Source organism: Rattus norvegicus, chromosome 3 (assembly GCF_036323735.1).
Source record: "Rattus norvegicus strain BN/NHsdMcwi chromosome 3, GRCr8, whole genome shotgun sequence".
In the NCBI taxonomy this organism is placed as follows: Eukaryota; Metazoa; Chordata; class Mammalia; order Rodentia; family Muridae; genus Rattus; species Rattus norvegicus.
The window spans coordinates 65,187,468-65,214,358 of NC_086021.1; the positions used below are offsets into that span (position 1 = coordinate 65,187,468).

Below are 26,891 nucleotides of genomic sequence, written 5' to 3' on the forward strand. Positions count from 1 at the left end.
CTCTGCAGACACACATGCCGTTACATGTATGTCACTAGCAGAACTAATGGTTTTATACCCTCCTCCTATGGAATGAGACCACACAGGCTGTGGTTTCATTACTGCTGTGGTTTAAATATGAAATGTCCCCGCTGGGCTGATGACACTGTTTGGGGAGGTTGTGGAACCTTATGGAGGCAAAGTTCCTTGAAAAAAGTGGGTCACTGGGTGAGTTTGAGGCTATATAGTCCTGCTGTACTTTCTGTTTACTTTCTGTTTCATGAATGTGTGGCAATGAGACAGCCTCCTGCTCCTGCCATCATGCCCCACCCCTGCCTGCTGCCGTGTCTTCCCCACCATGATTGACCCTATCACCTAGAACTACAATCCAAAATAAATCCTTTCTCTCTTAAGTTGTTTATTCAGTGTTGTTGGGGTAACCTTCCCTTAATATTGTATGAAGGTGTGCTCCCGCGTGATCACTGTTGACAGCTGTCCTGGCACTGAGCTAAGTGCCGGCAGGATGTTGGAATTGTAATTTCTATGATCCATCACCGGTTTTCTACTTGTAAATGCTTGTCCTTTTTCACCTGCCCAAAAGATGAAGGTCAGATAGCCCTCCATGGCTTAGGGCAACCTAAGAGATAAATCGAGTGTTGTCTTGTCGATTGGTTCAAACTGGAATGTGGCTTTTTGTTTAATGAGCTGATGGCCCAGAGCCAGGGCCAGGAAGTACAGGGGTGGGACTTCCGGTCTGAGAGACGCAAGAGACTTGAGGAGGCAAAGGGAGATGTCGAAGGAGCAGAACGGAAACAGAACGGAGCTATAAGCGGACAGTTTGAACCTCGGGCAGAGATGGGATGGTGGAGAAGTTAGGATAAGTTTAGATGCGCTAGCTGAGAGACTGCTCCGGCAAAAGGCATACAAACTATATAAACGTCTCCGTGTGTTAATTAAAACTTCAACCGGGGTCCATGAAAGCCCCACAATACAGGGTATTTTATCACAGCAATGAAAAGTGACTAAGACTCTTACCCATTTCAATTTTACAAGCAAAAATGCTGTGCTGGTAAAAATGAAGTGTTTCTTCGATAATATTGAAGGACTGAATATCCCAGAAGCCATCAGTACTTAGACCAGCCAAAAATTTGCCATTTTTCACAGTTGGTCTCCCCTTTCTCCAGTGTGTGTAAGACAATGCAGTTTTATCAAACCACATCAAAGAATTGTCTAGGAAAGAAACACATTTTTCTGTACTTAAGAGATTAAATCAAAATTTCGGTTTCAGTTTAAGTATTTCAAATCACCAATTTATTTTCTCCTATACCTTCTAAAAAGTGGTCTGATTAACTATACCTCTAAAATATGTCTTCTAATATAACAGTAAATTGTGTTCATTTTTAACTTGAAAATATAAGTTATAAATATGAAACATTTAACTATAATTCCACTCTTTAATAGCCTTCATCAAATACCCATTCTTCTTACATATACTTTTAACTATAACATAAATGACCATAACAACTTTTTTAAATTCTCCATATCTTATAAAATTAATAAAAGAAATGATTTCCTCTGTACACAATTGTGCCTACTCAAAAGTGAAAGATTTTAACACATTTCATTTCAATGTGGAGAACAGGCTTCTCAACAAACATTGCTAAATGTTGGCTAGTCACAAAACTATGAATGTGAGCTCCTTGTTGTTACCAAAAAAAAAAAAAACCCAAAAAACAAAAAACAAAAACCCCTCAAAATACAGCATAGACATAGATATAAGACCACAAACTAGAGAACACATAAAATAAACACAGGTTTTCAATGTGGCCTTGCAGTAGACAAAGCAATGCTTCTCAATGAGGAGTCTGAAAAACTGTCATCATTTAAATTACAAATTAGAATAAAGAAATTATGTCACCATTACCTACACACCCCTATTGTCCTGCTCTTTTTCTTTCCCTGATCATCGTCTCAACTCTCAACACATCTTGACATCCAGTTGCACCAAGGACACAAGAACAATCCATGCATGTTTTGTTCTTGCTGGGTGTCACGTGCTTCCCGCCTCCGTTTCTTTCTCCCACCCACACTTATCAGCCTCCTGATCAATATAACACAGTGGTGTACAGATTTACTAGCTGGAAGAGAGGCTTGTTTCTCACCAGGTTTGAAGTATCGGTTACCTGTTGACTTAGTAACTTTTACTCATGGCTTCACTACTGAAAAGTCAGGTGGCACAGCCAGGCATGGTGACCCATGTGTTTAATCCCAGCACTCAGGAGGCAGAGGCAGGAGGATCTCTGTGAGTTCGAGGCCAGCCTGAACATAAATGAGTCCAGAACAGCAAGAGTTACACAGAGAAACTCTACCTCAAAAAAAAAAAAAAACCAAAACAAACAAATAAAAAGGTTTTAAGACTCCAAACTCGTTGTATATTCTAATATTTTGAAATAACTAAAAATAGTGATTTCTAGGTATCAGGTAGATCAGTAAGAATCACATCTAACTCTGCTTGCTTTCTATACATTCCTCAGATGTCCATATATTTTAATAAGAGAATTTTTAGTTGTACATTTGATAAAACAAGTTAAGATAACTTAATAGGAGTTTTCATATCTGAAGATGTTTTCATAGAGAATACATTTTCAGTTGTTTCTGACAATACCATGACGAAATACACAGGAGAACATAATTTATTTCACTAAGTTTCTAAGGTAGCACAGAAGGCAATGGCTTCCTGTCATCTTCATGCATTCTGTCCCCCGCACCACTCCTGTTGTTCTCCCTCCCTATATGACAGTCCCTTTCTGTGTTTGTGTTATATGCATTCCATTCCCGGAGGGTAAAATTCAAGTATGTACGCCTGAGTTCGACCTCTTCTGCTCTGAACAATCCTTCCCAGGGGAACAAGCACTGAGTGCCGTACCCTAGAAAACTTGTCAGTTTTAAAAACACTTACATTCTTATACATAGTCCCACATCTTACACATCTACTGACACAGACTGAACTCTGGTGGAAAGGGCTTCTTGGGAAAGCACAGCTCTGAAAGTGTCCACTCTAGGGGAAGCACAAGAGAGGGCAAGGAGAGGCAGAAGCACATGGCCTGCTGGGACCAGCCTGGGTCTGCTCTTTCTCTCCCTGCTTGCTCTGATGTAGCTCTGCAGCTTGGTCTACTACTGTGTCCATTTGGATTTCATGCAGACCCTCCATGACATGCCTACAGACTGATTTGCCTCTCTAGTATTAAGACCTCCATGAACTTCAGGATGCCTGTGATTTCCCTTCTAAATCGGTCTCATTTACTCTCTATTAGACACAGGATTTTAAGGTTTGTCCATATCAATGATATTTGGAAACATGGTATTTAATCCAAATTTCAACTATCCCACCCCACCATTAGACCATGAACCTTATTCTTCTGTTGTTTGCCATACGCATATCCTGTAAACCAGAAGGGGCAGTGACATCAATAGAAATGTGACACTGTGTTTGTTCTTCTCACGGAAGCTGGGGGCTTATATAGGAGTGTGGTCATTTTTAATTAGTCCTGAGTTACCAGGAAGAAGAGTGGAGATGCAAAATTATTCTCTACCATATAAATCTAAGATTGGGGGTTAGGCTGTGTTAGTGGCAGAGTAGAGACACAAAAACCTTACTGGTATTATTACACGCCGTATTACATATATAACACATGTTGGTGCATCATCAAACACGGTCTCTAAAGGACTGTATTTTGTGATTTGATAACTAGGTTATGATGGAGTGCTAACTGAGCGACCTGCCGTTGCCACTTACTCTCATAGGTTATTCCTAGCATGACCCACGAGGCGATGTAATTGTAGTACAGAAGCTGCTCCACAACAAAGGTATTCTCCTCCTCAGTTCGAACACTCAGACTATGTGCTTTAGAATCTGTCAAAATAAAAAAGGCCAATTTTAATAACTATTTTGTACAGAATATTCTGTTTCACTTGAAAGAGTCAGGAAGTTCTACTCACCAGGTTTATACCTTTAAAACTTAGATAGTCTCGGAATACTAGAAACACACACACACACACACACACACACACACACACGCACGCACACGCACACACACGCACATGCATACTGAAACTGTATGTGCTTACAAAGGTGACAGGCTATGCAGCGTTCATCTGTACATCTGGCCCCATGGGACATGGGGAGTTTGGCAGCTGAGCAGAGAACTTAAGGCATCCACTTTGTTTCTTTCATTTAAAGCTCACTTTCTGATGGCTGTTTAAAGACTACCATGTAATAAACAAAACTATTACAATTCTAAATTAAAATACAATTACATCATTTCCTTCTAGACCTCTTAATGTGCTATAAGGCCTTCCTTAGACATTACTGCTACATTAGAGTTAAAGAAAGTTATTATTTCCAAAATGAGTTGCTCAGAAAAAAAAATCAAAGGGGTTTCCCAGAAAAAGTACGCATGGATAAGCATTTGGGAACACTAGCTACAAAGTTGAGCTAGTTCATTTATGCCAGTGTTTCTTTTTTATTATTGCTTTTATTTTATTTTTTTATTAGTGAAAAATATATTTTTTCTTCATACAATATATCTTGATTGTAGTTTCCACTACCCTACTCCCCTTAGTTTCTCCCCACCTCCCCTTCCCATCTGGATACAACTCCCTTCTGTCTCTCATAAGAAAACAAACAGGCATCTAAAAGATAGTAATAAAATAAAACATAATAAGACAGAACAAAAACCAACAGAAGGAAAAGAACCAAAGAAAATGCACAAGAAAGAGAAAGAGACCCAGAGATCCATTCATTCACATGCTTAGGAACCCCATAAAAACCGAAACCAGAAGCCATAATCTATACACAAAAGACCTGCAGGGTAAAATGCAAATAATATACAATAAACAATGACTTAAAACAATCAATAAAAAGAAAAGGCCCTGCATGACATTAAGGGACAAGGACCCTCCAAGGATGCTGTTGAGCTCATCTTCTGTTGGCATCGACCACTGGCCATGCAGCCTGCCTTTAAGAGGAGTTGCTTTCCCCAGTGAGACTTCCTTGGAGAAGAAACCAAGTTTTCATCTGCAAGTGGTTATCAATTAGATAGCTCCTGGGTTAGGGATGGGGGCATGTGTCCGCTTCCTTTCAGCTCTAGGACCCCATCAGGCCCTGTGCCTGCTGCCTCAGTCTCATGTTATGCCAGTATTTCTCAAAGTATCCCTTGATGTGCTTTGATACAGGGGGTATACAGTCTAGTGTTTCTCAAAACGTATCCTATCTTTTTTTTTTTTTTAATTTTTAGAAACCAGTGCTCTTAAGACACAGCACAGTCTGGGGGATAATGACATAATACTTTTCATAGGATCTCTGCACACAGCTCCTGGTTCCTTCTGTTCCATTATTCAAAAGTTACAGACCCTCAGGGTTTTACAGGGGATGGCTCCGGGTCTGAGACCGTGGCTCCAATTAGTGGTGTAACTGAGTCTCCTGCTACTCGGGGTGACCTGTGTGTCTACGGTCAGTCTAGCCTGCTTCAGGGCCACTTCTCTGTTCTCTAGTGAGAATGAGGAGAGTTAGTTCCTTGGGGACGGATCTTCATAGCGGGTGACGTGCAGTGCGGGTGCGCCCCAGTGCTCGATGGCAGAAGTGCATACTTACGCAGCTGCTTGCACATGGACTGCACCTCCTCCGGTGTGACTGTCTTATGCCTGTTCTTTGTGATCATGAAGTTGTAGCAGGCGTTCTGGAACGGTATCCATGGGGTGCTCTGCACAGGAGAGGGGCACTTAGCACTGTCCAGTGGTCTGACCTCCTCCTCGGTCTCATCTGGGAGGAAAAGTAAGTGGTGAGAATTTACAGATGTAAATGTTAAATTCTGTTTCACAGCCATTAGGCTTGATTGGTGGGAAACATGCAGGAAGTGAGGAAGTGACAGCCTTGGTCTGTTTACACTCGGATATAGCACAAAGCGCTGGCGCTCCATGGTGAGGAAATTATTTGACATAATTTTCTTACTCCTGCTGTGGAGTGGAGGAACGTGGGGGGAAAAAAAAGAGGCGTTTTTAGGTTACACGAGTTTCTGTCTTCCTGCCTTATTAAATGTCAAGTGCCAGGAACCTCCTCAGAGGGACTCTATAAACATATTAATTAACAATAGGCATCTAGCTGTAACCGTGAGATTCACTCGTGCATTTCTGCTTAGTGGCATCTCTAATTTTAATGGAATAGTTATTCTTTTAACAAAGTTAAACAGAAATATCATTTAGAAGATGGCCTTTAGAGTATGTTTTTTTTATTCTATGAAAAATTAATACACTCAAGAGGATGCAAATATAGATATGCTAAACTCAAAATAATTCAGACAGGCTTATTATGCCTTAGAGACTATCGGGCACCTTTCTCCCATTTTGCAACAAATCCCTTTGTCTCAGAAATAGTGTGTTCTTTCTACCACAAACCACACAAATGTGGGCCCCTGGTTGGGCTGGGGATTGCATGTTCAACTCAGGATGAGCCTATTGGATCCTAAGAGTTTGAAAAGTGGGATTCAGAAATCATCAACTTGCTTCCAGTGACAGGCAGAAGTGAGGGTTGCAGAGCAGTCTCGTTCTGCTCCTCACAGAGAGAGTAGAAAGTTCACAAGGGCAGAGTGCTATAGAGAGAGACAGGAAGGACAGGCACACGGCACACCTCTGGGTTTCTGTCTTCTTGTTGGTGTTGGAGACTTTTTGTTTATTTTCTTTTTGTGCTTTGAGATGGCATCGTGCTATGTAACCTTGGCTGGCCTGGAATTTCCTATGCAGCCCAGGCTGGCCTCACACTCATAGAGAGCTGCCTGTCTGAGGCTCCCTAGTCTCCGGGTGGTTGAGTTCTATTCTTGTTTGCAGGGTGGTGGTCTAAATTCCCTTCTGACTGAAGCTGCCTCAAGCGTGTGGGGCTCCATATAATCAACTGAGTCTTTGTTTTTGAGACAGGGTCTTGCCTGGCAGCCCAGCCTCGGATTTGCCAGTCTTCTGATCCACCTCTGAGTGCTGGGCTTAAAGGTATGTGCCGCCATGCCTGGAATTTCAACAGTGGCTTAAGATGTTAGTCATTGATGTTAAGAATTAATTAAGAAGAGTTCCCATAAGTTAGCTTTCTAAATGTATATATAAATAATATATACTGTATATGCCAGTCAATGTCACCTGGTGTACAAAAGTCAAACTCCAAAATAAGAACTAAGGACAATGCAACTTGTAGTCAATAATTCGGAGTACAAATCTTTGCACCAGTTCTGTTGGGGGGGGGATGACTATGATGGGAACCGGGGATAGCTCTGTGGTTAAGAGTTGTCTGCTCTTCTCGAGCACCTGGTTTGATTCCCAGCACCTATATGATGGCTCACAGCATCTGTCACTCCAGACATCCGCTGACATCCTCTTCTGGCTTGATGGACGCTAGGCATGCACACGGTGCACAGATGCCCATACTACCCAAACACCCATACACATAATAAAAACACAGTTTTGAAAAGGACATGATAATGATTTCCTTATAATCCCCTAAGACAAAGTAAGATTTTGCAAAACCCACCAGAGAGACAAGAGTCTACTGCTGGGGACGGGTGGTGGAATGAAAACGGTTGGAATTCACGTACTTCCTGGGTAGTAGCAAATGGCTGCCGGCTGGCTGTCGTCGCAGTCGGCTGTTTTCCAGAATCCGTCCGTGTCTAATATCACGCAGTCATCAAGTTGCTCGTTGCTTCCAGCCCAGTTACTAAAATGAAGACGTTTCCCATCTGACCAACCAAAGTTGAGTTCATCCTATGAGGCATAGAAATTCATTTCAGAGACAATAATTGACATTATCTCTTTTATGTTATTTTAACCCATGAGATCAAATGATTCTTACTTGCATTTCATACTGTGTTGAGCACTACCTTAAATGTCTGGGTCCTTGTGACAACCATCTGAGAGGGCTCTGGCAGGTCATAGGTCACTGAGAGTGAGTGCGGCTGGAACCCCGTTCAGGGTGTTAGACCCTAGACTCTGTGGTCCTAACTATAATGCTGCTCACAGATCATCAGAACTGCTCGTCAGAAACCAGAAAGCTAAAATGGAGTGAGAACCACTTTGTGTACAGAGCACTCTGGAGACAACATGGCATACTAGAAAGAACAGAAAGGAGGAACCTATGTGGTGTCAGCCGTGGTCCAACCACTTAAGAGCTTTTGATTTGTGACACTGACCCTCCAGCTTTCCAGCCCTTTGTTGGGAAGTGGCTGTGACACAAGACTGGACTAGTGCAAAATGCATAACCACGAGCAGGCTAGCTCCCAGAGCTACAGAAACGTTCATTCCTTAGTCTCGTCTCTTCAAGCCTGTGCATATTATACTACTGCGCACACTGGTCTCTGGGACAAAGCAGCTTCCATTTCAGTGTTTTGTATCAGTCTAGAAGCCTCTAAACACTTGTCTTTACAACTTGACAAGACCCAATCACCCACCTGTCTTGAGAATGCCTTTATGTGGTACTACTGGGGCGCTAGGCCTTAATAACTAATGCTGGCCCAATTGCATTAAAGGCCTTCTTGAGGCCCAAGGGAAGGTCCAAACTAGGAAACAGCCTTTGGAGCTTCCTTCCACCACAGATAAATCCTCCTGCCCCACCTCTCCATATTGAATGTGAAATCCCCTGATGGAGACTATAAATACCTAAGCTTTTAACATCAGCTCTTTCATTGATCTTGATTTGAACCTGGCTTTTCCACACTAACACTAGGCTTTTTTTTAGCTGCACAAGGGAAACCTGTTCTTTTTTCTGTTCTTAGAACCCAAGGAAGGGCAGGGGGGTGTTATCTCCTTTGGTGTCCCTTGATGTCTTTTCACGTACAAACTGCCAGGATCCTTGACTCTTTCTGACATGTCTCTCACATGAGGACTTGTTCCCCCTGCTCCTTCCTGATGGTCACTACAGTGTCCCGAGTGATGCTCCATCATCTGTCCCAACCACTGACTTTGGGATGTCTTAAATACTTAAATGATCTATGCTGTGACCCTGCTCTGGATTTCATGCAACCCAGAATGGCTATACTTGAGATACAGAGAGCATGATTTATTTCAGGTCAACGTCAGTTTCTTCATGAATGTACATAAAAACAACTGTGCTCACAACTCCAGGCTCGCACTTCTGGTCTTTGGTACTTCCCTAGTGAAGTGTTACCCAAATAAAAGGAAAGTTACATTATTTCTGTTCCGTTTAGAAATCTTCAAATGTTTCAATATACAATGTTACAATCCTGTTATGTTGCAAAGACTTAAGGCAGCTTAGGAAGACGTATAGACAACAGTCACAGAATATGTAGCATAAAGGAGAAGGGAAAGAGAAGCATCTGTCAAGACTGAGGAGAGAGAGAAAGGCTAGCACGATGGCTCAGAGGGTAGAACATTTGCTGCACAGTCCTGAGAACCTGAGTTCCCTCCCAACAACCCAAATGTGGAAGGAGGAACAGACTCAACATGTTGAGTTGTCCTCTGAGCTCTACATGTGTGCCACCCCCCCCACCCTCACCACCTATACTACTACTACTACTACTACTACTACTACTACTACTACTACTACTACTACTACTACTAAATAGAAAATAGACTAAAGAAAAGATTACAATCCTTAGGTGGGAAATACAGTAACTCAAGAACGCCCAGTAAAATACTTCTGATACTTTGTTATCAGCGACTTTCCATTAAACAGTGAAAATTTTACTCTACAGCTTGGGCTCACCTGGGACTCATTCTATAGACCAGGCTGGCACTGAACTTATGATAACCCTCCTGCTTCAGGCTCCTAAGTGTTGGGATTACATGTATGAAGGAACCACACCTTAATAACAGGAACTATAGTACAAGTGATTTAAAAATTTCTTCTTTTAATTTATTATATTTTACAATTTTTAAGTGTATATGTATGTGTGTATATGATGTGTGCATGTCAGTGTGTGTGTCTGTGTGTGTGTGTGTGAGAGAGAGATGTGCATGTATGTATGCTTGTATGGGTGTGATGTCTATGTGTGTTTTTGTGATGTGCACATGTGTGTGTGTATGTATGTGTGTATGATGTGCATGTGATTTTGTGTGATATGTACCTGTGTGTGTGTATGTATGTATGTATGTATGTATGTATTAGATGTGCACATGACTCTCTGTGTGTGATGTGCATGTGTCTGTGTGTGTATGTGTTCATGCAGTGGCATACATGCGCCCTGTTCAAGTGTGGAGGTCTAAGAGCAATATCAGGTGCTAGTCTTTCCATTTGATCTTATCTGAGACAGAGCCCCTTGTTTGCCTGTGTGTTTAACTTCTTTCTGCTAACTCTGAAAGTGGTGGAAAATTCTCAACACTTTATCACACTAAACCCTACTGGCTAGAGACCTGACAACTTCTGATTCTAGCTCAGTCAACAAAGAAAAATAAGAAAAAGTGGTCAATGAGTCACGCCCACTTCAATGTTTTTTAAAATCTCTCACTATATGTCAGAAGACATATAAAGTATCAGACATCCGTGGAGTTAACTGCATAGGATTTTAAGATGCTGCTTTCTTTTAGTCTACGAGAGGAGCTAACAGGAAGAACAGAAACGTACGTCCTGGCTGGAGAGTCCGATCCAGAAGGAGGTGTTGCGCAGGGCGGCCTGCACGGCGAGGAAGGCCTGCTGGTAAGGGTCTGTGATGCTCACCAGCCGCATGCCCTCTGTCAGACACTCCTTCAGAGCAGCGTGCCAGGTCAGGGGCTTCGAGACGATTTTGTACAGGTTATTTAGATACCTCACGGTTTCCGAAGTGTTCTCCCAGGGCTGCCTGTCTTCAGTTTCTATTTGTAAGAGAAAAGAAGACCAACAGCTCCTCCCACACACTGTGCCAAGGCATGGAGGTCTGTCGGATCTCACCACTTCCTCGTTTACTTCCAACATCCCTGGCCTGTTTATTTTAGCTTTCTGTTGAGTGACTTAGGCATGTCTTGCTGAATGGCTTAGGTAAACTATCTGACTTGGGACTTCTCCTTTCTGTAACCAGGACACCCTTGGTTAGTTGCTTCGTTCAGGGGGAGAAAGCCTCACCTGAAGTAATCCTGCTTTAGGGTTCTTATCTGAGTAAGGAAGTCATCAGAGAGCGTGGGATAAAGGGCAAGGATTAACTGAACCAGAAAAGCTCTGCGAAGGAACATGAAACACATGCTTCAGGTTCTCATTACAGAACCAAACCTCGTATTTAAACATTCATTGAAACCTTATTGTGGGCAATTAAAAATAATGCAATATATTACTAAGAAAAACTGGGTGGTTGCTATTTCACTTTTTCCCTCTCACTATGGAGCCCTGGCTGTCCCGGAACTCACTATGAGTATCAGGCTGGCCTTGAATTTACAGATTCATCTTCCTCTCCCTCACAAGTGCTGGGATTAAAGGAACGTGCCACCCAGTGTGAGTGTTTTCTACGTTTGTCTTTTTTTTTTTTTTTTTTTTTTCCGGAGCTAGGGATTGAACCCAGGGCCTTGCGCTTGCTAGGCAAGCGCTCTACCACTGAGCTAAATCCCCAACCCCTCTACTCTTGAAGTACATATTTTTCCTTACTTGGACTACAGAAATGTGCAGACTGCTTCATACCTAGTGTTTCCTATCTGTTGGCTGAATTTAACAGTGTCTGTACGGTACCGCCCTTTTCTTCACATAAACACTAAAATCTGTAAAGTATCTGAATCGAAAGAACATTGAACCCTAGCTGGTGAGAGTACTGAACTTTCTTTAGACGACTATTAACATCTTCCTCCACAGACTTAATTTTTATATTTAACTGTGGCAATATAACTTGGAAAAACCACAGTCTTTATGAGATAATCTGCCTCACTGTGTCAATATGAACTTGTCGATGCTAAAAATGTATGCTACGAAACTATAAGATTATTTGAATTCATTTGTAAGACTTTTGGCAAAAGGAACCATTTGTATCTCACAGCATAAAGTATGGTAAACATCTAGGTGACAGTTGACACTGTGAGGGCTAAAGTTATGTTTTAAGTTTTAATTACTGTGCTTAAGAGATTTATAAAACAAACAAACAAAAGCCTCTAACGTGTAGTAACCAGTAAGCCCCACTTGCCCAAGAGAACTTCCTGGAATGCCGGGGGCTCTTCACGTAAGATAGCAAGCCACACATTGTCACTTTTATAAACAAGGTTGGTTGCCCCAACTGCACAGAATGTGCTTGATCACATGTGGGTGGGAGAAACATAGGCGCGAAGTACATCAGGAAGTGTGCTTGCCCCCTGTTGGTCACAGCCAGGAAGTACACATTCTTATTTTGGGGCTACTATATGGAAAGCCCATGTATGGCCCTGACCAGTGTCCATATTCCCGTTCAGTATTTAATAAAGCTTGCTTCAAATTTGGCTCAAAAATGGTGGTAGTGATCTTACTGTTGCCCAGTGGGATTAATAATACCTGAGTACTTCTGACAGAGAGACAGAGAGTGGCGTTCTGAACAGGATGTAAAATTCCAGGTCCCAGTAAGCGGTGACTTTTTAAGATTAAGAATCAAGGCACAGTGGAAGTGAGACTCATCATCAAAGAACTAAAAAGAAAGGCAAATGTTAGTGCGGTCATGGAGTGAATATTCTGAAGGTCCTTGAAAGAAATGAAAAGTTTGGATTTTAAGTTGGAGTTTCTTCTTCCCCATACAAACCAACCAACCAAAAATAAAAAAAAAAATAAAAAAAACAACAACAACCAAAACAAACACAAAACAACAATAAAAAGACCCAACACAACTCATGAAAGAACTTACCATGGAATATCTAAAGAAGAAGAACAACAACAAAAAAAATGTGACTAAGAAAAGGCAGATGACTTTAGAAACTAAAAAGTGTTCACATAGATACACATAGTTTCATTAAACAGATAAAGAAGACCTCTTAGAAATAGGACAAAAACAACCACAGGAATTCTAATCTCTCCGAAGTCACTCTTGATAATCCAAGTAAGCAAAATACAATTAATTAATTCAACTAATAGCTGTGGGTACTTTTTTTGGGTGTACATGTTTTGGTGTATGTTCACAAGCATGTGTGTGGATGCATGTTCACAGTATGTGTGGGTTAATAATGGTTTTTTTTTCCTCAATCATTTCCACTAATTTCTGAGAGAAAGGTCTCTCACCTGCTGATCTCTGACTTAACCGGACTAGCAGGACAGCAAAACTTGGGGATCTCTCCTCTCTCCGCCTCCCCAGAGCTGGGATATGGGCTTGTGCTACACACCTGCCTTTTATATAGGCTTGGGGATCAACTCATGTCCTCCTGTTTGTAAGGCAAGGGCCTTTACCCGCTGGGACATCTTTCCAGTCCCTTTATAAACATTTTATAATAATAAACTGTACTGCATACTAAACAATTCTCCTTGGAGTTCTCCTACATTATTCATTATGGGAACTTAATATTGAAGTAAAAACACTGAGATGTAGTTCTATTCCTAGTATTATTCCGCATGTAAAGCTAAGAAAAGGGGCTGCAATGGCTCAGTACGTAAAGGCGCTTGCAGCCAACCCTGAGCCCCTAAGTTTCACACTTGGATCCCATGTGGTGGAAGAGAAAGCCAGCTCACACGCTGTCCTCTGATATCCTCACATGCCCAGTGGCATGAACCCACATGCAAACATGCGTGTACACATGTATACAAAACAAATAAACATGTGTTTAAAAAACACAAAAACACGCTTATACTAGGATTAAAAAATTGAATCACTAAATGAGCGTTATATGAAAATAGAAACAAAGTAATTATAGAACATAATGAGAAATAATCAAAGGGGTATATGATCAAAACATATATAGAGAAAATATGCATTATTAAATATATTTAAAAGGGAGAGAAATGAAGAATTCAATGTGAGAGACTGGGTAATTCTAAGAAAGACAGAATAGGAAAATACAGATGTGCTATTGGTCGCTGTAAGTAAAAGACTGCACTGGAGGTGAGAGACAGGGCAAAAAACCCAAGACATGCATCTGATTTTGCTTTGCACAATCACTAAGTAATGGGGGTTAAAAAGCAAAACCATACACATGTTTATTTTAACACACTGTAGAATGTCAGTGGTACAGGCAACTTCATAATATAAGGAAACACCAAATGTTCCCCCTAAATGTGCCAGTGTCTTTGGAGGAAGTTGGAAACTGGCACGGGTGGATATTGAAAAACACTCATGAGGACTGGACTAAACTCGGCATGGGTGGTTTTTATCCAGTTGTTATACTGAGCCTATGATAGCACTGGAACTTAGAGTGAGAAGTTGATCTTAGATCTAAATAAACTTCCAAAGGCATGCTGACCCCAGGCAGAAGCCTCGATGTTGGGTCCTCGACTCCTACAGCATGTCTTCTTATTCATTAAAGAGCACTGTGTACACAGTTCCTCCATTAGCACCGGTGGGGTCATAATTCCAGAACACGGACAAGACAGAAAGCTGCACGCTTCATTTTGTGAAGGCAGTGTGACTGGAAGAAAACGTCGTAACAGAGCTTTGAAAAGTCAGCTGAGCAGAGATGTAAGCATTCCCAGACGAAATGCTAACACACCAAAGTTGGTACAACAAATAATAATTTCCTCAGAACAGGCAGATCGGGTGCCTGAGACATAATCTCTTCGTGTGTTTCACCACCTGCCAGTCTGTCTGATGGGAAAAACTCGGCGATATTTTGGAAATGACAGAAACAAGGCTTAGAAAATCTAATTCTTCTTCCTGATTGAAAACATGAAATTCTCCTGTAACCGAACACTACGTCTCACCGTCACCATAATGTTACCAACAAAAGCTTTCAGAGCCGTCTGCTAACCTCCACACCTAACAACAAGTCTAGGGTGGTAGTGACCACTCCCTTTGTGTCCTGTTTCTAGGAAGTCCTAGCAGGTGCTGGGATTAAAGGCATGAGCCACCATGCCTGGCTTATCTCCTGTAACTCTTACGGAGAAATCACCCGTCACTGTTTTGTCTTTTTGCTTGAGAGAGTAAGGTGGGACATTCACATCCCCCACATCAGGTAAAACATTTTTATCCATTTCTAGATAGCCACAAGGCTGTGGAGTAAGGGCCAGGAGGGAATCTGCTGCTGTGAAAGCCAGGCTTCACCCACTTGGAGGCTGTGGTTCTCAGAGCTTTACTGAGCTGCAACTCAACTATTTAGCATGTGCAGTTTGCAGTTTTGAGTGTATGTGCAGATTGGACAGCTATCACCCCAGTCAGTGTTAGATGAGTTTCTCTTTTCTAAAAGAGAGGCCTCGGACCTCACTGCATCACCTCCCTCCAGCCTCCCCAGCCTTCGGAAACCGCTCTTAACTCTAGCTCTCTTAGCTTGCCTGTTCGCAGCATGTCGTATAACGGAGCTGTGCATGAGCCTTTAGCATTATTTTTTAAAATGTTATGGGGCAGGGTTTCATATGTCCCAGACTGCTCTCAAAAAAGTTTAGATAAGGGTGACTGGGCTGCTGACTCTCCTGGACCTGTCTCCCAAGTGTAGGATTCCAGGCTTGTGCCGTGCTGCCTGGTGTGTATGTGCTGCTGGAGATCAAGCGCCGGGATGGATTTGCGCGTGCTTGGAAAGCATTCAGTCGAGCTCCATCCTGGGTCCTAGTAACCCGCATCTAGTAACCTTTGGAGACTCAAGTATCTCCCGGCACTAAATAGATGACTGACAGACATCCATCAACTCACGTTTGTTGGTATGCTCAGCCTCCGACCGACCAGCAGTGGGTGAAAGTTGCTGTAGGTCAGCTCTTGGCCATCTGTCCATTTGTTTATTCTTTCGTAGGCAGACCAGCGCAGACCAAGCCACAAACTAGCTTCCATTTCCGGAAGCAAGGATATAATAAAATCTGTTAAAAAGAAAGTTTTTAGAAAAGCAGTTAGGGCCAGAGAGCTGGACAGCCCTGAGGACCTGAATTGGATTTTCGGAGCCCCATGGTGGAAAGGAAGAATATGTTTTCTGATCTTCACATATGGGCATGTAAACATACTTACACATACATACATACATACATAATACATTCATATATACATATACATATATAAACATATACATACACACATTCACATATACACACATATACAAACATACATACACACATACATATATACATACATGTACACATACATATATACATACATGTATACATATATATATACATACATACATATATACATACATATATACACACACAAATAAATGCAGAAAAAGTAAAAAAGCATGTGGATTATCTATTAAGACAGCCTTTTGTCTTCTCTAACAGAAAGTGGTATAACGGTTGTTTTAATTTCCCACGGCCTCTCAAAACAAACTTGACTCCCAAATATAGAACTTTCCCAAGCTTCTTGGTTACCAGCATATAGAACTTTCCAAGTTGTGCTGGAAATGTTTGTAAAGTTTATCCCCATTACAACAAACAAACAAACAGACAGACAGCATGCCTCCCCAGAGGTTTGGTACCTTGTTCATTCCGGTTCAGCACAGAAGGAAGGGTGCCACCATAGGAATGGCAAATGCTGCTTGCTTGAGAAAATGTAACGGGCTCAGAGTTGACCTTTAGAAAGCACTGTAAACAGAGACACAGAGGGAGACTCAGACTCTAGACACAAGAAAACCACAGAAGCAGGGGCACCTCCTCTTTAGCGCACTGCTGTCGACCTGTGAGATGTGCAAATGAACGTGACTTCAGATCGTACTTTCGCTATAAGCTCGCGATGAGCCACTTCCAGATTATTTACTACGTGTATCTTGAGAATGTCTCACTTGTCGAGTCTCTTACTCGCCCTGCAGTCTCTGTATTCAGTCAGTTACCTATCTCATTTAACTCTCGGAACAAAGGAGAGAGCTGAGGCAAGGCAAGCCACTTGACCCAGACAAGGCAACTGCAGAGTGTGGTTATCTCGAGTCTGCTCTATGGGAGAACAGAGCGCAGGCTCTGATCTCTGACACGGATCTTTTCTTCTTCGTAGGACATTTTAATTCAAGTTCATGTCACTTTGCAAATCAGCACAGTTCCGGCACTTTGGAGGAATTAAAAAGATTATCCTGTGGGTTTTTTTTTTTTTTTTTTTTTTTTTGTTCAAGTCAAAACATGGCTGAGAATGCAGCTCAGTGATAAGAGCTACCTTGCGGCCTCTCCCTAATTCCAAAGTCAAAATGGCCCCTGCTTCACTGCGGGCCCGTCTGCTGGCAAATCCATCTCTTCCTTTCTCCGTGATTAGGGACAAGGGTTAGGGTGGGATAGTTTGCCTCAAGTTGTGTTTCTTGAACCATTCTACAGTTTTGTTCGGCCTTAGCCACAAGGAAAGTCACTAGGTGATTTCCAGAAACGGCCCCAGAAGGACCACCCTGAACTCTAACAGAGATGCCCAATGTTAAATATGGCGGGGCAGAAACAAGGAGCTTGCTGCTCTTGAAGGCTTTGTGGTGTCTTCACACCAGACTAGACTACACCCCTCTACACTTCTTCTAAGTGACAGAACAAATGTGTTAACATTGGGTGACAGTTTCTTCCTCGCATCCCAGTGAGTCTGTAATACGCACACACAGCAGTAAGGCTCATGCATTCCAAAGAGGAAAGCACAGAACTCACCAATCACCAGACCCATTGAATCATCGATCTCCTGTGTGGGCAAAACCAAGGTTAAGTACTTTGTAGCACTTGCCTGGTCTCTGACCTGAGCTGATTGACAGAGGCTACTTAGATTTTCTCCTTTAAGGGGGAAAGAAAGCAGCACCCTTCAATGGAGTCAGTTTCCTCAGGCTGTGGGATTAGTGATCAGTCAGTGGATTGATGGAAAGTCATCGGGAGATCAATGGCAGCGACGTTGGTGTTGGGAACGACAGAATACAAAGGCCTGGAGGCATCACAGTTTGGGAAATGGTTTTGATGCTGCTCCTGTTTCTGGAAGCAGAGGCCATGTGGCAGCCCCATCAGGTGTCTGAGAGGCTCCCCTTCTACCACAGGGCATCCAAGTAGCATGAAAGTGACCATGGTTGGCACAGTGCAGAGATCCTCCTCTTACCTTATTCTGAAAAGGAATCCATTTCCCAGTGCACCGCACTTTAGCTGAAGGATCTGGACTATATTTCTCTAATGAAGACACATTATATTTTTCACAGATGAAGGGCAGCTTGGCATTACAGTTTGCTCGTTTACTTAAGTCTGAAAAGGGAGAGCCGGGATTGTGATGATGAGAATTTTTCACCGAGTGCATTTTAAAAGCAACTGCTAATAAAGACAGACTCCTACTTTATCATACAGTCTTTGGTGTCAGGGATGGTCCAAAGTCTACCCTTTGCTCAGAGAGAAGCTCTTTAAAGCGGTCATGCCTGATAGTTAAAATATATTCTTGGTCTTTACTGGTCACTTCTGCCGCTACTATTATTCATGTCAAGAGGTTTATAGGATGGTGATATTGACTGTAATAATTACACATTTAATAAGGCAACCACACATTAAGCCAGAGAAAGGTGGAGTGAAACAGGAAGAAAGCAGGCAGGGACATCTGATGAGGGGATACAGAGCTACTGCCTGCTAATCCTTGCAAACGTATCCGTCTGCTTATCAATTATGCAAGCACTAAGCCTAGTCTAAAAGTAATGGCGTGAGGATAAAAGAACTGAAAATGTCGGCATTGGAAAGAGCTTTTCTTTGTAATTTGAGCTACTGTCATCAACGGTAAATTAAGAAGAAACTACTGAACATTCATTCAGAAGGAAGACAGATGTAGGCTGAATTTGAAGTTCACAGATTCCACGGTCAACACGGAAGAGTCAGAATGAAGTTTACCAAGAATCCATGTCTTGGCTGACATGTGCAAGCACTCGTCTCCAAACGTCATGGGGAATCGGTGCCACATGCGTCGCGAGCTGAAAGGAATGGGGGATGTGAGAACTTGCAGTGTGATTACATGCCCTCTTCATCTTCTTTAGTCCAAATCATCTTAATTACCAACTTAATGCTAACATTATCATTTTTAAACCACTTTTGACACCAAACATGCAAAGAAACTCAAATGTATGGACTAATGTTTAACACTGTTTAGAAGTAATCTCCTCACACAGGGGAGTCAGGGCTTCTTTTGTGATGAATTGATAACCTGAGTTGGTATCTAAGGTGTTACCTACCCTAGGAAGTAACGATCAATTGGATTCTCGCTCGTCTTCACCCACCACTTCTGGTCATCCCCAGATATCTGAAAAGAAACCGCACACCCTTCTTTACATGTGCTGGCTATTCTAGGAGACTTTTCATTTCAATATTCTGTTTTATTGTAATCACAAACCACAAAAATCTACAAATACTCCATTACTTGGTCTCGAAAAAATAATATACACTGGGACCTTTCATCAAAAGGACATATCTTACTTTATATATTCATAGGTCCTATTTTGGATACAGAAAATGACTGCTGTAATCATATTTGGACCAATGTATTCATTCGTTGGGCATATAGTGTCTTATTATAGTTATTTAAACCTTGAACAATACTAGTTTCCCACCCAAAGGCTATTTTGAAGTTTTATTTTATTTTCTACTAGTAGAAAAAAGTTAAAAGTTTAAAAAGGCATGATAAAGAATAAGGATTATTTATATTCTCTACTGATACATATCTATCAAGTTGATATTTAATATCAGTCATGTGTATTCTAGTACATTAAGCAATTCTCTTTAGCCTTTTAGCACGATTCTGGATGCTGTGAAGCAAATTGTATTTTGTATGAGGATTTAATTTCTCCCCCTCTGTATCCTTCCCTCCTCCCTTACCCTCTCTCCCCAAACTCCTCTCGTTCTGTCTAGCTCTATAGTTCTGGCTGATCTGGCCTCAAATACACAATTTTGCTGTCCGAATTTTCCAAGGGCTAAGGTTATAGACATACTAACATGCATGGGTGAGATTTGGGTTTTAGACACTTTAAAAATACTACAGTGAAATATTATTTAAATAACATGTGAAATAATAAGTGAAATAAACGTAAATATAAGGAATTAAGATGCTTTTTTTCCCCGCTGGAGAGATGGCTCAGTGGATCCGGGTTCAATTCCCAGCATCCACACAGTGGAACTCACCACCATGATTACAGCTCTAGGGGATAGTTCTAGTGGGTGCCCTCTTCTGGCCTCTGCAGGTACTGCATAAACATGGAACACCTTTTAGGCAAATACTTATATACATAAAATAAAAATAAACAAGATATCAAAATGCATTTGTTTATATTACATTTGCTATTTTGTTTTTGATAGCTTTTAGTCCTGTAAAAGATGTTATGGTGGCAAGAAAGCTCTGATTGCTAGCACAGTATAAGACGGCTTCTTCATAGTTTAAGTGGGGATCAGCAACAAACCAGTATTCACTTCCTTCAATTATAACTGGGGGCCCATGAATTCCAGTGCGCTCTAAAGAAAAAACAAAAACAGTTACAGCTGTGGTAATCAAACACAAACGGCTAACCACGGGCTGTTCACAACAAATCATATATTGTAACTACTGCCATAGAGGTAAACGGCCCCCCCAAAGGCCTGCTGCTTCCCTGCTCAAGATTCTATTGGCAGGTGGAAGAATCATCAACAGGGAGGGCCACTTTAGGCGAGCAATTTATTCCCAGTCCAGCTCTCTGCAAAGGATACCTTGTATCACTACAGGCCAAAATGTTGCAGGCTACCAGGAAACTTCAAAGTTGCAAGACAAATATGAGTCCTTTTAAAATGTGACTGTTTTCGTTACGTTAACACAGCAGCCCACTGAGAACCCTGGCTGTCGGGCTGGCAGAAGTGCTGTCCACAACAATCTACACTTCTGGACCTGTGGCTAGACCGTCAGTGCTCAGAGAAGGAAGCTCCGCTTCTGCTATAATCATCCCATCCCACCCACATACCACCTCTGCTGCCTGCCACCATTTCACTTGACTGCATGAGAAGAAAGTAGCAACTGGCAACAAACTACAGGGTTATCCGCAAAGATCCAAGTTAAGTTGGCTAAATTTTGATGTTCAACTTACCTGGATTATACCAGTCTGGCATCTGGGGAGTGCTACCTGTGTGAGAAGAGAGCAATGGCTTATGGTTAGTCCTGCATCACAAGGCATGCATCCAGTAAATAGAGACTCGAAACATCGTGGAGGCTCGTTATTTTGGACCAAACTGGTTCATGTCCAGTTAGAAACAGCTAAGTGGGATTTCTCAGGGTTTATACTAATGCTTGCTTATTAAATATTAATTAAGTATTGCTAGTAGTCTGTCATTGGGGAATGTAGTTCAATGGGAAAGCACTTGCCTTGAATATGCAAGGCCATGAGTTCAATCCCCACGATGAACTATCCTTTACTTTGTATTAAGGAAGTCTCAAAAAAAATGGCCATCAGATAGAAAGCAAAAGTAGTGAATGAGATTCTGTAGCCATCACACACACCCACCATGGAAAGTACAGCAGGAATCAACACTGCATCTAATGGAACTGAGAATCTAGTCTGTAAACGTGGGATGGATTTTCACCAGTTCCCAAGATGGGACTGGGAAACATTACAGTGATGTAGCAGTGACTTCTAAAAGACTAAACAAAGTTGAGAGGAAAATAAGAAAGTCACCCAGGAGTTCTGAATGAAAATAGGGAATATGATACACTCCATAGAATTCTGGGCTTTTGGATTGAGTGGCCAGATGTCCACATACACCTTGCCTTTTTCATACTCTAGATACCCTGACTCCAGAGCTTCCAGTTTCTACTCTGTAAAAGAGTCTCTACTCACAAAGGCTGTGAAGATCACTTGACCATGCCCGAGAGGCACCTGGGAAGTGGCCCTCACAGAACTCCAGTGGCCTCCCATCCCATTTCAAAACAGCTGCAGCAAAAGTGATTTCAAATAAATATACACTTTGCTTAATCTCAGAAAGTATAGGGTAAATTTGTTGGCCCTAATTTCATGTGGCCTTGGGACCCAAAGCATCAGTTTTCCTAAGAGTGCTGCATACATACACATCAAGTGTGTTTAGTTTTTCTCTTTGAGACAGATCTTTTCATTTTGGATAGTTTCCACCAATAGCGCTGTAAGACAGTTAAAACTGTACATGGCTTCTTGTTTATAATCTTGTCAAAGACAAGGTATCTCTATGGAGTCCACGAAATCCAAGACTAGCAATCTTGTTTTACCCCTAAGTGCTGGAGTCTACAGGTGTGTACCACTATACCTGACTTCCTCCCTCCCTCCCTCCTTCCTGTGTCCCCTCCCTCCCTCTCCCCTCCCTCCCCCCTCGTCATTGCAGGCTCTACTGTCATTTTTAAGCTGGTTTCTTGAATTTGAATTTACATCAACTACTAGCATCTTGGAGTTGACTGAAAATCGCTTCTAAGTTTTACAAAGACCCGTCCAATTCTGACCTCTTCATTGCTGCTTCATTCTTCCCAGAATACCCTTCTAGCCCAACATTTGCAGTGTTCAAGGTTGGGAAAAGAGGTGACTTGCCTTTTGGAATCTGGCACACCCATTCAAGTTTTGCGTCACAAGCAAAAGGCTTCAAATAAGCGTATTCCCTCTCATCATAGAAATGCCAGGCTCTATGCCAAGGTGTGTCAAGTACCTAAGGAATGAAAAAGATGGTGGGATATTCTGAAACGGTTGCATTTCTTCCCGAATGCTGGAAGCCATGACCTCCACCTCCACTTTAGTTCTATCGCCTACCATAATTGCAAAATGAACAGATGAAGTAATGGGAACGTTAAATAGTAACGGCTCAGGCAAGGGTTTTCCAAGTGACAAAGGAAACAAAGGTTGAACTTATGTCCAAAATGCTAATTGCTGTCCACCTTTTGCTGACGTGAAACTTTATATTTTTCATTTTCTCATTTCTTTTAAAAATTACAATGAAACCTTTTCCTTATCTGCGTTCACTGTGCTTTGGGTTGTAGAAGGACAGTTCTGCGCTAGTATACATTACGTGCTGAGCATCCTGAACTTTTCAAGTTTGGGAGAGACGGATGTAGCATCTGTTATAGAATCTGCTGTAACAGATCAGAAAGTGACAGAGACTCCTGGGCTCAGCAGCATGGGCTCCGGCTTCGGTGTTTCTGTCCACTTGTAGGATGTGTGACCAGGACTGAGGCACGAGCCAGGAGGGGCCACCATCACTTTTATGATTCATTTTCTCTTAAGGTCAAATGTATGAGCATTGTGGTGAGGGAGGCATGAATCTCTGGACAGGAGGTCAGGGCCCTGGTTGGCACCTCTTCTGTTCATTTATTTTATTTTGGTAGCTTTAAAATCTCTCCACACGTGGAGGTCTATGTTCCTTCCAAGTACAGCTCATTGCATCCGTGTCCTTTTGAACAGCATGTTAACTTCTCTGAGGTTTGTACCTGTTCTCAGTTGTAAATCCTATGAAGTGAACCAGTGACGTAACAGCTGCCCACGAGAAGGGTTACCCTGAAGGCCGTGTTCCTTCCGTCTTCATTTGCACCTACCTTGCATTTCTGACCCTTTTTTGGGAGTGAAGATGCTACACTTGAATCTCCTGTCCCTTGCTTTCTTTCACTTTCTGTGGTTTTCTCAAAACTGCTTCATGGCCTTTTGCTTTTTTAAGCATTCAGTTTCCCCCTTTTAGTCCCGTTCTCTAGATTTCAACTTACTGTAGCACGTGTCTTATACCTATGCTGTATTTGAACTAGTTAAACACAATATATCAGGCCCCTTTTGTTTTTCTTTTTTTCGGAGCTGGGGACGGAACCCAGGACCTTGCACTTGCTAGGCAAGTGCTCTACCACTGAGCTAAATCCCCAACCCCAGACCCTTTGAAAAACATTGCTTCTTCTGCTTTTCTGTCGCTGTCTGTCTCTCTGTCTTTCTGTTTCTGTTTCTCTGTCTCTCTGTCTGTCTCTGTCTCTGTCTCTGTCGTCTCTCTCTCCTCTGAAACAGGGTTTCTCTGTGTTACTGTCCTAGCTGTCCTGGAACTCACTTTGTAGATTAGACTGGCCCCGTAATCACAGAAATCTGCCTCCTGGGAGCTGGGATTAAAGGTGTGCACTATGGCACCCAGCTTTCTGCCTGTTTCTATGAATAACTTGCCAGCAGAATGGAGGCAGAGGAGGCTGGAGAGATGGCCAGCAGTTAAGAGCACTGACTGCTCTTCCAGACGTCCTGAGTTCAAATCCCAACAACCACATGGTGGCTCACAACCACCTGTAATGGGATCCAATGCCCTCTTCTGGTGTGTCTGAAGACAGCTATAGTGTACCCATATAATAGGGGCAGAGGAAGCGAAGTCCTGAGGCAATGTGTGCTGTTCACATGGCTGTCAAGGATACCAAAGGCTTCACCAGGGAATATGAATGTAGACGTTGATTGTGCAGAAAATGTCTACCATAGCTTATTCCCTTGGAAACGTACAGTCTGAGGATTGCTCACCTACAGAGACTGCTCCTACTGGATTAGCTGAGCCTGTCTCCTTGTTCAGCCCTGTGCAAAAACCCGGCCTCTCAGGTCAAGTCTATATAAAAACAATGCTGAACTTCAGGGGTGCTGTGGTTTCTCCAGCAGAGACTCCAGTCCTCCTGTTCCCAGCCCGTATGTGTGTCTGTGTGTCTGCATGTCTGGGTGTCTGTCTTTTCTTCATTCCTTCACCACCCTGGCCAGGTCCAGCCCTGGAGATGTGCTAGAATGTGGCGAAATAGCACAGTGGTAAAATATCACGGTCCTGGACGTGTGTGGGTTTAAGTTTTACTTCTGACTCATCTAAGCTGGAATTTCGTTCTCAACTTGAGATTATGGTAACTGTACCTACTTCATTAGACTGTGTACACATTAAGTGCCTGCCTCAGTGCCTGGCTCATAAAGAACCTATTCAAGACTACCATCGTAATACCATTGTCATTTCACTCTTACAATAACCCCCTCATTGTCTGTACCTTCTCTTTCACCTATTGGAGCCCCTAGCCAATGGCATCAGAGCTTATTGAACTGTCTGTCTCTTGCTATGCGGGAGTCTTGTGAAGAACCCTATCACTGATACCTTCTCATGTCTTGATGGACCTCCCAGACACATCACTTATAAAATGGATAAACAAGTGGATTCTGTACAAGATGCCTAATCTGTTTGGGATATTTCCCAGTCCTAGCTGCTGTATCTTTGTCTTGGAAATGTCTCTCAAGATAAATCTTCCTCTCATTCTTGGCTCATCTTATTCTTTCTCAGTTTTAAAAATGTCCTGTTGCCTACGGAAAATAAACCAAACAGAACCAATCTGCTGTCAGTTCCTGGATTTTATTTATTTATTTTTTTCTCTTTTCTCTCTTTTTTCAGAGCTGGGGACCGAACCCAGGGCCTTGCTAGGCCCTTGCTTGCTAGGCAAGTGCTCTACCACTGAGCTAAATCCCCAACCCCCTGGATTTTATTTTTAATTTTGATTTTCTAGTGGGTACTAACCTTGACAGCAGCACAGTCTCTGATGTCGTAATCCTGTTGAAACTCCCAATCCATGATCACAGCAGACACCTGAGAAGACAAGTCAGCCTTGAGAACATTGGCTGATACAATATTTGCAACTTCCATACAGTTTGGGCAGCGTTCATAGTCCACGCACGCTCGCTGGCCACAGAAAGAAAGCATTTCCATACTTCACTTTGTGGACCTTCTGGATGCCAAGTCATGAGAGGGCTCTGGGACTGCAGAAGCATCCTTAGTTCCCCACCAGGCCACAGTCTCAGAAGTGGTGTTGGTGGAGCATTAAATCACACCAACAGCCAGACTCAACAGCTCAAAGAGCATATTTTTTTTAAGCATTTGGAGATGTGGTGTATTCGATCAACTAATTTCAGCTATTCTTCAATTTGAAAACAAGTGTGTGGACTGTCATTTAGCAAGGACACAGAATGAACTGACATAAATAATACAGAAATGGGCCCTTAGAAGTATCCTGTAATGTGGGACACCTAACAGAGGGAGCAGGGCCTGACTCTGTTGCCTGCCTTTAGATCCCTTTCCCCTGACTGGGCTGTCTTGTCTAGTCTCAACAGGAGAATATTGCCTAGTCTTACTGCAATTTGATATGCCAAGGCTGGTTGCTATTCGTTGGAGGTCTCCCATGAAAGGGGAGGGAGGAAGGAAGGGTGGATGTGGGGAGTGGGGGGAGAGAGAGAAGGACTGGAGGAGAGGAGGGAGAGGAAGCTGTAATCAAGATGTAAAGTAAATAAATAATTAAAAAACAAAAAGAAAAAAGAAAATCTGTAAGAATAGCTAGGAAATTCTAATCCCCAGGACACTGAATTTTGTACCTAATTTTTTCCTGTGAGAATTTTGATACCCAGGGATATTTTGTAATGCCAGTTTGGCAACATGTAAAAATTCAATAAGTTAACACACACACACACACACACACACACACGCGCGCGCGCGCGCGCGCGGATTATCATGTAAAACCTTTCTTTAGATAAGGTAAACACTCAAGTATTATTCAAGGATATTTTTAGGTTCGACTTTTATGTTTAATACAGATACTTTCTTCATTAGTGATTTTAGATGACAAAAATAAATATTCCCCATTAATTATTGATAATAGAAAGAAACTCAAAATAGTACAAATGAAAGCTTTAGAAAATAATTTGTACTCTCCAAAGATTGCCATGATGTCCGTATATCTCCATTTTTTAAAAACTCTATATAGAGATGCTAAATATACACGTTTTTAAAAAGTAACAATAAGTGGAGTAAGCGAGATGGCTCAGTGGGTGAAGGCGCTTGCGGCCAAGGCTGATAAGCTGAGTTCAAGTCCCCAAATCAACATGGCAGAGGGAAAGAACTGACTCCTGAAAGTTGTCCACTGGACTCCACCGCCCCCCCCCCGGCTCACACACACAATAAATAAAGTAGAAATGAA

The 26,891-nt window shown here is 42.2% G+C and overlaps 1 protein-coding gene across 1 annotated transcript in view; it reads right to left on the minus strand.

Moving 5' to 3' along the window:
- Ly75 (lymphocyte antigen 75) overlaps nt 1-26,891 on the minus strand; it is an 87,484-nt gene that overhangs the window by 14,073 nt on the left and 46,520 nt on the right. The window contains exons 15-29 of the mRNA NM_001427146.1: nt 25,442-25,510; nt 22,489-22,603; nt 21,028-21,063; nt 20,250-20,425; nt 19,156-19,223; nt 18,818-18,897; nt 18,051-18,190; nt 16,486-16,591; nt 15,714-15,874; nt 12,449-12,578; nt 10,595-10,821; nt 7,614-7,779; nt 5,633-5,800; nt 3,776-3,892; nt 1,015-1,209 (exon numbers count right to left, since the gene is read on the minus strand). Coding sequence (NP_001414075.1) covers nt 1,015-1,209; nt 3,776-3,892; nt 5,633-5,800; nt 7,614-7,779; nt 10,595-10,821; nt 12,449-12,578; nt 15,714-15,874; nt 16,486-16,591; nt 18,051-18,190; nt 18,818-18,897; nt 19,156-19,223; nt 20,250-20,425; nt 21,028-21,063; nt 22,489-22,603; nt 25,442-25,510 — 1,954 coding nt within the window. The remainder of the gene's footprint in view (nt 1-1,014; nt 1,210-3,775; nt 3,893-5,632; nt 5,801-7,613; nt 7,780-10,594; nt 10,822-12,448; nt 12,579-15,713; nt 15,875-16,485; nt 16,592-18,050; nt 18,191-18,817; nt 18,898-19,155; nt 19,224-20,249; nt 20,426-21,027; nt 21,064-22,488; nt 22,604-25,441; nt 25,511-26,891) is intronic.